The sequence below is a fragment of the Staurois parvus genome, unplaced genomic scaffold, assembly GCF_062004578.1.
Source record: "Staurois parvus isolate SC_StPar_1 unplaced genomic scaffold, SC_StPar_1.0 ptg000088l, whole genome shotgun sequence".
In the NCBI taxonomy this organism is placed as follows: domain Eukaryota; kingdom Metazoa; phylum Chordata; class Amphibia; order Anura; family Ranidae; genus Staurois; species Staurois parvus.
Window position 1 is genome coordinate 2,779,936 of NW_028317884.1, and position 12,978 is coordinate 2,792,913.

Sequence of the window (12,978 nt, forward strand, 5' to 3'; positions counted from 1 at the left end):
GGTGTTTTGATACACAGAAATCGGTAGATGACATAAATCTGGTGTATAAATATTTGTTGGATGGATATGAGGCGGATTATGTAAGAAATAGTCATGAAAAAGAAAAAAAGAGGAAGAAACATAATTAAAACTGTTTTGGATCAGTGTGACACACTGGCAATTACAGCTATTCTTTCCTATTTTTCACTTTGAGAGGATATACAGCGGGTAAAATAAGTATTGAACACGTCACCATTTTTCTAAGTAAATATATTTCTAAAGGTACTATTGACATGACATTTTTCACCACATGTTGGTAACAACCCATGCAATCCATACATACAAAGAAAGAAAAACAAGTAAGTTCAGAAATTAAGTTATGTGTAATAAAATTGAATGACACAGGGAAAAAGTATTGAACGCTAACTGAAATTTATTTAATACTTCGTACAAAATCCTTTGATGGTAATGACAACTTCAAGATGACTCCTGTATGGAGAAACTAGTCGCATTCATTGCTCAGGTGTGATTTTGGACCATTCCTCCACACCGTCTTCAAACCTTGAAGGTTCAGCGGGCCTCTTCTAGGAACTCAGATTTTTAGTTTTTTCCATAGATTTTCTATTGGATTCACATCAGGTGATTGGCTGGGCCATTTTAGTAGCTTTATTTTCTTTTTTGAAACCAGTAAAGAGCTTCCTTGGCTTTGTGTTTGGGATTATTGTCTTTCTGAAATGTCCACCCTTGTTTCATCTTCAACATTCTGGTAGATGGCAGCAGATTTTTATCAAGAATATCTTGGTACATTTTTCCATTCATCCTTCCTTCAATGATATGAAATAATGTAAGTGTAAAAAAAGTGCTGCGCTACTTAATCAAAAAATGCACAATCCCTATAGAATATAACTAAACCAAAAACACAGGACAGTGAACTCTAAAAAACAGAGATATTGACTCAAAAAAATTATTATTATATAAACCTAATTCCAATCAGTCGGTGTTCTGCTGTGGACACTCCTTGAGATAACGACCACCGTGTGCAGCTATCACAGGATTCAAGTGCAAACTCTCCACCATAAATCTGCTCACCTCCAGCAGTGTGACCTCACATTATACAATGTTTTGGTCTAACTGCACTTTTGGTCCCAAAGAAGTTCAACTTGCTGAAGATTAACTCAAAGAATGCCCTCTCCAGATAACCGCCTAAGGGTCAGCCGTATTCCTCATAAACATAGTGCTTTATCCTTTAAAAATTTTATTGTACAATGAACCATAACAAATGCACTCACATTCAGTAGGTGCATAACCGCACCAAGTATGATGGGCATCCAGCAATGTACTGCTTAAGGCGCAAGATGGCAGTATTGTCCCCAGCAGCATAGACCAGTCAACCCAATACAGGCTCCAAATTGTCACTGTGTAATGCAAGGCAAAGCATGGGCCCTGTATGTATAATGCAATTGCCTTACTATAATGATCATTATAGTAAGGAAATTGCATTATACATACAGGGCCGTGCTTTGCCTTGCATTACACAATGTGGTGACAATTTGGAGCCTGAACTGGCCTATGCTGCTGGGGATAATACTGCCATCTTGTGCCTTAAGAAGTACATTGCTGGATGCTCATCATACTTGGTGTGGTTGTGCACCTACTGAATATGAGTGCATTACTTATGGTTCATTGTACCATAAAAGTTTTAAAGTGTAAAGCACTATGTTGAGCTTGGGGCAGCAGAGTGGCTAAATGGTTAGCACTTCCGCCTGGCAGTACTAGGGTTGTTGGTTCGAATCCCAGCCACTGCACCACCTGCCTGGAGTTTGCATGTTCTCCCTGTGCCTGCGTGGGTTTTCTCCATGTACTCCGGTTTCCTCCCACACTCCAAAGACATGCTGGTAGGTTAATTGGGTCCTGTCTAAATTGGCCCTGATATGTGTATGTATGAATGTAAGTTAGGGACCTTGGATTGTACGCCCCTTGAGGGTTAGGGACTGATGTGAATATACAATATATATGTGTAAAGCGCTGCGTAAATTGATGGCGCTATATAAGTACCTGAAATAAATAAATACATTTATGAGGAATACGGCTGACCCTTAGGCGGTTATCTGAAGGGGGCAACCTTGAAATTAATCTTCAGCAAGTTGAACTTCAGTGTCCATATGTTTGTGACCAAAAGTGCAGTTAGACCAAAACATTGTATAATGTGAAGTCACACTGCTGGAGGTGAGCAGATTAATGGTGGTGGAGAGGTTGCACTTGAATCCTGTGATAGCTGCACACGGTGGTCGTTATCTCAAGGAGGGTCCACAGCAGAACACCAATTGATTGGACTTTGGTTGTTATAATAATAATTTTTTTGAGTCACTATCTCTGTTTTTTTAATTCACTGTCCTGTGTTTTTGGTTTAGTTATATTCTATAGGGATTGTGCATTTTCTGATTATGTAGCGCAGCACTTTTTTTTACACTTACATTATTTCACTAGTTAGCCTACTGAGACATGGGTTGTGTGCACTAGCGGATACAGCATTTATATCCTATACTTATATACTTATTTATTAATTGATATATTTTGTATTCACCATAGTAAGCGCTTGAGTTATATTTATAATTTTCAATGTGAAGTTTGCCAATACCATGTTGAAAAACAGCCCCACACCATGATGTTCCGACCTCCATTCTTCACTGCTGGTATGTTATTTTTGGGGTGGTGTGTAGTGCCATTTAACCTCCAAACATGGTGTGTATTATGGCATCCAGAGTTCAATTTTAGTCTCATCTGACCAGATTATATTCTCCCAGTATTTCGCAGGCTTGTCTAAATGTTGTGTGGAAAACTTTAAATGAGCTTCAGCATGCAATTTCTTCAGCAATGGAGTCTTGCGTAGTGAGCATGCATATAGGCCATGACAGTATTACTCTTTGAAACAATTGTACCTGCTAATTCCAGGTCTTTCTGAAGCTCTCCACAAGTGGTCATTGGCTCTTGGACAACTCTTCTGATATACAGTCAGGTCCATAAATATTGGGGCATGGACACAATTCTAAAATTTTTGGCTCTATACACCACCACAATGGATTTAAAATGAAACGAACAAGATGTGCTTTAACTGCAGACTGTCAGCTTTAATTTGAGGGTATTTACATCCAAATCAGGTGAACGGTGTAGGAATTACAACAGTTTGCATATGTGCCTCCCACTTGTTAAGGGACCAAAAGTAATGGGACAGTTGGCTTCTCAGCTGTTCCATGGCCAGGTGTGTGTTATTCCCTCATTATCCCAATTACAATGAGCAGATACAAGGTCCAGAGTTCATTTCAAGTGTGCTATTTGCATTTGGAATCTGTTGCTGTCAACTCTCAAGATGAGATCCAAAGAGCTGTCACTATCAGTGAAGCAAGCCATCATTAGGCTGAAAAAACAAAACAAAACCATCAGAGAGATAGCAAAAACATTAGGTGTGGCCAAAACAATTGTTTGGAACATTCTTAAAAAGAAGGAACGCACCGGTGAGCTCAGCAACACCAAAAGACCCGGAAGACCACGGAAAACAACTGTGGGGGATGACCGAAGAATTCTTTCCCTGGTGAAGAAAACACCCTTCACAACAGTTGGCCAGATCAAGAACACTCTCCAGGAGGTAGGTGTATGTGTGTCAAAGTCAACAATCAAGAGAAGACTTCACCAGAGTGAATACAGAGGGTTCACCACAAGATGGAAACCATTGGTGAGCCTCAAAAACAGGAAGGCCAGATTAGAGTTTGCCAAACGACATCTAAAAAAGCCTTCACAGTTCTGGAACAACATCCTATGGACAGATGAGACCAAGATCAACTTGTACCAGAGTGATGGGAAGAGAAGAGTATGGAGAAGGAAAGGAACTGCTCATGATCCTAAGCATACCACCTCATCAGTGAAGCATGGTGGTGGTAGTGTCATGGCGTGGGCATGTATGGCTGCAAATGGAACTGGTTCTCTTGTATTTATTGATGATGTGACTGCTGACAAAAGCAGCAGGATGAATTCTGAAGTGTTTCGGGCAATATTATCTGCTCATATTCAGCCAAATGCTTCAGAACTCATTGGACGCAGCTTCACAGTGCAGATGGACAATGACCCAAAGCATACTGCAAAAGCAACCAAAGAGTTTTTTAAGGGAAAGAAGTGGAATGTTATGCAATGGCCAAGTCAATCACCTGACCTGAATCCGATTGAGCATGCATTTCACTTGCTGAAGACAAAACTGAAGGGAAAATGCCCCAAGAACAAGCAGGAACTGAAGACAGTTGCAGTAGAGGCCTGGGAGAGCATCACCAGGGATGAAACCCAGCATCTGGTGATGTCTATGCGTTCCAGACTTCAGGCTGTAATTGACTGCAAAGGATTTTCAACCAAGTATTAAAAAGTGAAAGTTTGATTTATGATTATTATTCTGTCCCATTACTTTTGGTCTCTTAACAAGTGGGAGGCACATATGCAAACTGTTGTAATTCCTACACCGTTCACCTGATTTGGATGTAAATACCCTCAAATTAAAGCTGACAGTCAGCAGTTAAAGCACATCTTGTTTGTTTCATTTCAAATCCATTGTGGTGGTGTACAGAGCCAAAAATGTTAGAATTGTGTCGATGTCCCAATATTTATGGACCTGACTGTATCTGATAATTCTTTTTACTCCTCTGTCAGAAATATTGCGAGGAGCACCTGGTCGTGGACGGTTTATGGTGAAATGATATTCTTTCCACTTCTGGATTATAGCCCCAACAGTGCTCACTGTAACATTCAGAAGTTTGGAAATCCTGTAACCAATGCCATCAGTATGTTTTGCAACAATAAGGTTGCAAAAGTCTTTAGAGAGCTCTTTGCTTTTACCCATCATGAGATATTTCTTGTGTGACACCTTGGTAATGAGATACCTTTTTTATAGGCCATCATTTGGGACTGAATCAGCTGATATCAATTTGCACTGACAAGGGGCAGGATTGCTTTCTAATTACTGATAGATTTCAGCTGGTGTCTTGGCTTTCAATGCCTTTTTTGCACCTCCCTTTCTTCATGTGTTCAATACTTGTTCCCTGTCTCATTCTATACTATTACACATAACTTAATTTCTAAACTGAAATTGCATGTAAATAGCACCTTTAGAAATATATTTACTGAAAGAAATGGTGATGTGTTGAATACTTATTTTACCCGCTGTACATATTTATTTATATTGGATATGTAGTCTTTTGTGTTGCTCCTGTTTCAGTTGACTGTAATCCTTTTTTTTTGTTTGCAGGTTTTTAGTCAGTTTTATGGTAGATGCCCGAGGTGGCTCAATGCGTGGAAGCCGTCACAATGGTCTGCGGGTTATTATCCCACCGCGAACATGTGCAGCACCTACACGCATTACCTGCCGCCTTGTGAAACCACAAAAGCTTAATAACCCGCCACCCCTGGGTGAAGAAGAAGGATTGACCAGCAGGATAATTGCCCTGGGTCCTACCGGAGCCCAGTTTCTGAGGTAGGAGATAGAGCTACTACCTCTGCACAAAAAAAGAGTTTGATTTCTGTTTTACTGACATGTTTTTTCTTACCCAAGAAATTGTAGTTTTAATGGAGCCCAGGATGGAAATTTAGACAAATTATGTTTGCTATAAATGCTATTTTGTATGATAGTGTTGGGGCTTGACACACCAGATGTATGCATGTTATTGTGTTTACATATGTTGTGAAAGACTCTTTTTTTTTAGTCAGGTAATTTTTATTAAAGATTTTGTAAGACATATAAAATAACAAAAAGCAAAACCAATAAATTAAACTTCGGAGCAAAAAGTCCAGCATGAATGCGATACAATTGGAAAACAAAAATACTCTTGCTAAATCATGGATATACAGTGCTGTGAAAAAGTATTTGCCACCTTTCTGATTTTTCATTCTTGTAGCATATTTATCACACTTAAATGATTCAGATCATCAAACGAATTTTAATTTTGTACAAAGATAACCAGAGTAAATGCAAAATGAAGTTTTTAAATGATGATTTCATTTATTAACTAATTGCCCCGGGGCGCGCACCCGTCGATCTCTGTGATTGCTGTGACGTGGTAAAAGGCCAATCACAGCAGCCTTTTACCACGTGATCAGCCGTGTCCAATGACACGCTGATCACCGGGAAAATGCAAATGCCGGTTCTCGGCTGCACTTTCCTCACGCTGTCAGATCGTGAGGAAAGTACTGCCGAAAACCGGCAGTTGTCAGAGCGGGGATCGGCACCGATCATCAGTGCCCAGCAGTGCCACACACAAGTTCCGCCCACCTGTGCCCAGCAGTGCGCCCACCTGTGCCCAGCAATGCACCCACCTGTGCCACCCAGCAGTGTCACCACCTGTGCCCAGAAGTGCCACCTACCTGTGCCCAGAAGTGCCACCTACCTGTGCCCAGTAGTGCCACCCACCTGTGCCCACCCACCTGTGCCCACCAGTGCCACCCACCAGTGCCCATCAGTGCAGCCCAGCAGTGCTGCCAGTCAGTGCCACCAGTCAGTGCTCAGCGGTTGTGCCAGTCAGTGCCCAGCAGTGCCGCCAGTCAATGCCCAGCAGTGATGTCAGTCAGTGCTACCTATCAGTGCTGTCTATCAGTACCCATTATCAGTGTCGCCTATCAGTGCCACCAATCAGTGCCGCATATCAGTGCCACCTATCCGTGACACCTCATTAGGGCTGCCTATCAGTGCCGCCTATCCGTGCCACCTCATTAGTGCCGCCTATCAGTGCCGCCTATCAGTGCCCTTCAGTGCTGCCTATCAGTGCCCATCAGTGCCGCCTATCAGTGCCCATCAGTGCTGCCTCATCAACGCACATCAGTGAAGGAGAAAAATTACCTGTTTAAAAAATTTTATAATAGAAACAAAAAAACTTTTATTTTTTTTCAAAATTTTCTGCACTTTTTTTGCTTATAGCACAAAAAGTAAAGTGCCCAGCAGCGATTAAATACCACCAAAAGAAAGCTCTATTTGTGAGAAAAAAATTATCAAAATTTCATATGGGTACAATCTTGAATGACCGCGCAATTGTCAATCAAAATGCGACAGCACTGAAAGCTGAAAATTGGCCTGGTAAATAAGGGGGTATAAGTGCCCGGTAGGCAAGTGGTTAAGGAAAAAAAGCTGTCCAAACCTGCCTGGACCTATTTGAAAAAGTAATTGACACCCCCTTTCCTTTTGCTAACTCATGAATGAACTATGATTAACCACATTTTTTGGAAAGCTGAGTAAATTTCAGTTGCCACACCCAGGCCTGATTACACCCAGACCTGTTGAATCAAGGAATCTCTTAAATAGAAGATGTCTGACAAAGTGAAGAATGCTAAAAGATCTCAGAAGGTAACACATCATGCTGCAATCTAAATAAATTCAAGAACTGATGAGAAATTGACATGTATCAGTCTGGAAAGGGTTACAAAGCCATTTCTAAGTCTTTGGGGCTGCAGAGAACCACAGTGAGAGCCATTATCCATAAATGGAGAAAACTTGGAACAGTGGTGAACCTACCAAAATTACTCCAAGAGCACAACGAAGACTCATCCAGGAGGTCATAAATGAACTCAGAACAACATCTAAAAACATGCAGACCGTACTTGCCTTAGTTTAGGTCAGTGTTCATGATTCAACAACAAGAAAGAGACTGGGCAAAAATGGCACCCATGGGAGAGTTCCAAGGGGAAAGCCACCGCTGACTAAAAAGAATACAAAGGCTTGTCTCACATTTTCCAATAAATATCTTGATTATCTGCAAGACTTTTGGGCAAATATTTTGTGGACTGATGAGACAAAAGTTGAACGTTTTGAAAGGTGTGCATCCCATTACATCTGGCGTAAAATTAACACAGCATTTCATAAAAAGAACATCACACCAACAGTCAAACACGCTAAGTGGTAGTACGATGGTCTGGAGCTGCTTTGCAGCTTCAGGACCTGGACGACTTGCCATAATTGATGTAGCCATAAATTCTGTGCTCTATCAGAAAAATCTGAAGGAGAATGTCTGGCCATCAGTTCATGACCTCAAGCTCAGGTGCACTGGTTATGCAGCAGGGGGTTTAGGGGGCAATTACTTTATCACATAGGGCCAGGCAGGTTTGGACAGCTTTTATTCTCTTAATAAATGAAATCATCATTTAAAAACTGCATTTTGTATTTACTCGGGTTATCTTTGTGTAATATTAAAATTTTTTTGATGATCTGAATCATTTAAGTGTGACAAATATGCAAAAAAAAAAAATATTTTACAGCACTGTAACCAGTACGAGTATACACAGTACAATATACTCAAATAACAGACTGTCAGTACAAAGTCGAGACTGTCCCAGAGGTTATGCTCAGCATATCCATCAAGCAAATTGCACATACCTGGTATGCATGTGTTTAGAGTGTGGTATGCAGCTCCCAACAGCTCCTAAAATGCACCCATGCAGTACACACCTGACTCTCAGCACTCTACAATGCATACTATCAAGAGCACATGTGCTGTACTGCAGAGTGTTGGGAAAAAGGGTCAGATATGTTTTTTGCTGCCGGTATGCAAGCTGATGACCCATAGGAAAGGTACCACAATGGGCCTCAAAGTAACACATCAAGCAGGACATGCCATCATCTGTAATTTTGTACACACATAGGTACTGTATAAACGCCCACAGATTAATTTGCTATCTTCATTGTACAATTTTGAATACCATGGGATTGTCAAGCAATGTAACAGTTGGGGCCCAAAAAAGTAGGAAGTAAATACCACCGAATTATAACATCACTAAAACATTCCTGTCATAACCATGAATATCCTGTTTGATAAATTTCTTCTGCTGTAGCCCAGTGGTGGTAGAGATACCCCACTTTTCATCTGTGGGACGTGGTGACCGAGAACTGGTTATACTGCGCAGCGATAATGGGTCTGTGTGGAAGGAGCACCAGAATCGTTATGGAAAGGAATATTTGGAGGAAGCACTGAGTGGCATGGATGAAGGTATACATTTTCTACAGTGGGGATCAAACAGTTAAAAGTAATTTGTAGCATCTAATCCACTGTTTTATATTGAACATTCTTTTTAAGTTACTGTAACTGGAGTTAAGTCCTTGATCGAATTCAATGCCAACTTTGTATTGTCCATCCACAGAGCTGGAGAGTGAAGAGGAGTTGCACAAGAAGCGCCTTTGCCGAATTGTCACCACCGACTTCCCACTTTATTTTGTGATCATGTCCCGGGTTTGCCAGGACTGTGAACTCATTGGGCCAGAAGGGGGAATATTGAAAAGCCGGTTAGTACCCCAGGTTCAGGCCACCTTCCCCCCAACAGCTGTAACCAAGAAAGTAAAGCTGTCACTACAAGTAAGTGACCTGTACACACTCATTGTGAGTCCTCTTTCTTATAATGTGTGCCAGAATATATAAAGGAGGACAAATACATTTTCGTATCTGTCTAGGCTCAATCCGTGCCAGATGAGCTAGTCTCCCGGTTGCTAGGTAACCAAGCAACATTTGGACCTATTGTCACTGTGGAACCAAGGCGCAGAAAATTCCATCGACCAATAGGACTGCGCATACCCCTGCCTCCATCTTGGAAAGATAGCCCCAGGGACAGCGGTGAAGGAGATACCACCAGTTTGAGGCTGCTCTGCAGTGTAACAGGTAGGTAGTACAAGTGTTAAAGGCTATTAGTAACCAACAACTAATGCATCCAAGAAAGTTGTCTTCCAACTGCTACCCAACAATATTGTTTATAGTGCATTTTCAGAAGTCTTCTTGTTTATGATTCTTTTTAACTGCCACTTGTCTATCTCAGTTTCCTGTTTGCTCCCATCTTGAAAGCAATGAGAAAATGCTCTCAGTTTTACAATGAAATTGGTTGTTGATCTACAAAGTGCATCAGTTTAATGAGTCGGCTTAGCTGATAAACATGAATCTATAAGCTGATAAACAAATCTCATAACTGCACAGAAAGGGGCAGTAAAGTTGCACTGTATATATAACCTCATATATAACCTCACGTTGGCCATATACTGACCGTAATTCAACTGGTCCAGCAGGAACCGGACAAAATTTGATCAGTGTGTGGCCTACCCTGCTCAACAGAAGTCCATTATTGAATCAACTTCTGTTTAAGGGCCATGTCAAAATATTTACCAACTATCAGCAACTGCAGCCAATTTTTGAAGAACAGATATGTTTATTCTGACAATAGCAGGTGCTACCGTCAAAATACAATGACCCAGCTGGGGAGTCCTTCATCCACTTCATCTGTGGATGGAGAAATCTGTTTGTAATTTTCATTCAGCATGCTAGCTACAAAAAAAAAATGTGTATGGGCAGCCTTAGTTTGCATTGACTTGTGGTGTTCCGCTCAGTGGTCAAGAGAAACACAGCATCAGTTTAACATACACTATATTGCCAAAAGTATTGGGACATCTGCCTTTACACGCACATGAAGTTTAATGGCATCCCAGTGTTAGTCCATAGGGTTTAATATTGAGTTGGCCCACCCTTTGCAACTATAAGAGCTTCAGCTCTTCTGGGAAGGCTGTCCACAAGGTTTAGGAGGGTGTCTATGGGAATGTTTGACCATTCTTCCAGAAGAGCATTTGTGAGGTCAAGCACTGATGGCAGACGAGAAGGCCTGGCTCACAGTCTCCACTCTAATTCATCCCAAAGGTGTTCTATCATGCTAAGGTCAGGACTGTGCAGTCCAGTCAAGTTCCTCCACCCCAAACTCGCTCATCCGTGTCTTTATGGGCCTTGCTTTGTGCACTGGTGCGCAGTCATGTTAGAATAGGAAGCGGCCATCCCCAAACTGTTCCCACAAAGTTGGGAGCATGAAATTGTCCAAAATGTCTTGGTATGCTGACACCTTAAGAGATCCCTTCCCTGGAATTTAGGGGCCAAGCCCAACCCCTGACAAAACAACCCCACACCATAATCCCTCCTCCACCAAACTTTACACTTGGTACAATGAAGTCAGGCAAGTACCATCCTCCTGGCAACTGCCAAACCCAGGCATGTCCATTGGATTGCCAGACATTGAAGCGTGATTCGTCAATCCGGAGAACACGTCTCCATTACTCTAGAGTCCAGTGGCGGTGTGCTTTACACCACTGCACCAGACTCTTTGCATTGCACATGGTGATGTAAGGCTTGGATGCAGCTGCTTGGCCATGGAAACCCATTCCATTAAGCTCTCTATGTACTGTTGTGCTAATCTGAAGGCCACACAAAGTTTGGAGGTCTTTAGCTATTGACTCTGCAGACAGTTGGCGACTTCTGCGCACTGTGCGTTTCAGCATGCGCTGACCCTGCTCTGTCATTTTATGTGACATACCACTTCGTGGCTGAGTTGCTGTTGTTTCCAGGTTCTTCCACTTTGTTATGATACCACTAACATTTGACTGTGAAATATTTAGCAGCAAAAAAAAAATGTCATGGATAGACTTATTGCACAGGTGGCAACCTATCACGGTACCACTCTTGAATTCACTGAGCTCCTGAGAGCGACCCATTCTTTCAGAAATGTTTGTAGAAGCAGTCTGCATGCCTAGGTGCTTGATTCTATACACCTGTGGCCATAGAGGTGATATGAACACCTGAATCCAATGATTTGGAGGGGTGTCCCAATACTTTTGGTAATATAGTGTATATATAACAGGAAACCGTTGTGGACACCTGACTATTACACCTACATATATAGATAAAAGTATGTGGACATCCCTCCATATTATTGAGTTCAGATGTTTCCAGTAAAAAGTACTGTTGATGCTACCATACTAGGGCGATTTAAACAATCGTGCTTCTAACCTTGTGGCAACATTTTGGGAAAGGCCCTTGTCTGTTCCAGCATTACTGTGCCCCTGAACACAAAGCCAGCTTGATGTAGACATGGTTTGATAAATTTGGTGTGAGAGAACTTAAGTGGCCTGCACAGAGCCCTGAACTCAATCTTACTCCTAGATTGTAAGCTCTAACGGGCAGGGCCCTCTGTTTCCTCTTGTATCAAATTGTATTGTAACTGTAATGTCTACCTTCATTTTGTAAAGCGCTGCACAAATTGTTGCTGCTATATAAATCCTGTATAATAACACAGAAGACCTTTTGGGAAAGTTGCATTTTTTGCTGAATAGGCACAAATTTCCAGTGACAAACTCCAAAATATATTGTATTCATGAACACAAATTCTATGCTTCATATTTATTTCAGCATACAAGGGTCCTTTCTTGATTCTGCATATTCTTCTGTTTCCTGACAGGTGGAACAGCTCCTGCTCAATGGGAAGACATCACTGGAACTACAAAATTAATATATGCCAATGAATGTGCCAACTTTACAACCAATGTCTCTGCCAGGTAAGCAATAACTATCAGAGATTCAGGGGTAGGCTAAAGCAAATAATTCTTTAGTTAGTAAGGGCAGAAAGCAATGTGCAGTAACCTATAGCAACCAGAAATCATTATTCAATAGTCTTCTCATTGAATGTTGACCTCTTATTGGATGTTACGGTTTTGATGGTTGCTAAACCTTGCGTCACATTGTTGCTGTTTGGTTTTGTGCTATAATACCTATATCTTCTGTTATCCTATATTTATCTGTATCAACTTATGTTACTGTTTCAGGTTTTGGCTCTCAGATTGTCCTCGCACTGCCGAGGCTGTTTCCTTTTCCTCCCAGCTGTACCGGGAGCTCAGTGCTGTGCCATATACTGCCCGTTTTGTGGTCTTTGCAAAAATGTCAGATGGGCGGGAAGGACGTCTACGCTGCTATTGCATGACAGGTGACAAACTGGAGAAGACACTGGAACAGCATGAGAATTTCACCGAGGTGGCACGCAGCCGGGACATTGAGGTACATGTGGGTTCGGTCTGTAGTCCAAGCATAGTTTAAAAGACTTGGGATCAGTAAGTAAAATTTACACATAGCTATCAGAACTTTGTCAGTCCTGATGAATTTCATTCCATGACACAGGAACAGCCTATAA

The 12,978-nt window shown here is 41.6% G+C and overlaps 1 protein-coding gene across 9 annotated transcripts in view; it reads left to right on the forward strand.

Moving 5' to 3' along the window:
- ANK1 (ankyrin 1) overlaps window positions 1-12,978 on the forward strand; it is a 371,616-nt gene that overhangs the window by 297,701 nt on the left and 60,937 nt on the right. For all 9 annotated transcript variants that reach the window (XR_016311732.1, XM_089670260.1, XM_089670265.1 and 6 more), the window contains 6 exons: window positions 5,264-5,488; window positions 8,830-8,984; window positions 9,136-9,347; window positions 9,443-9,647; window positions 12,253-12,349; window positions 12,617-12,845. Coding sequence is in view for 8 of the 9 variants with exons in the window: in XM_089670260.1 (XP_089526386.1) it covers window positions 5,264-5,488; window positions 8,830-8,984; window positions 9,136-9,347; window positions 9,443-9,647; window positions 12,253-12,349; window positions 12,617-12,845 (1,123 nt within the window). In the remaining variant the exon portion in view is untranslated. The remainder of the gene's footprint in view (window positions 1-5,263; window positions 5,489-8,829; window positions 8,985-9,135; window positions 9,348-9,442; window positions 9,648-12,252; window positions 12,350-12,616; window positions 12,846-12,978) is intronic.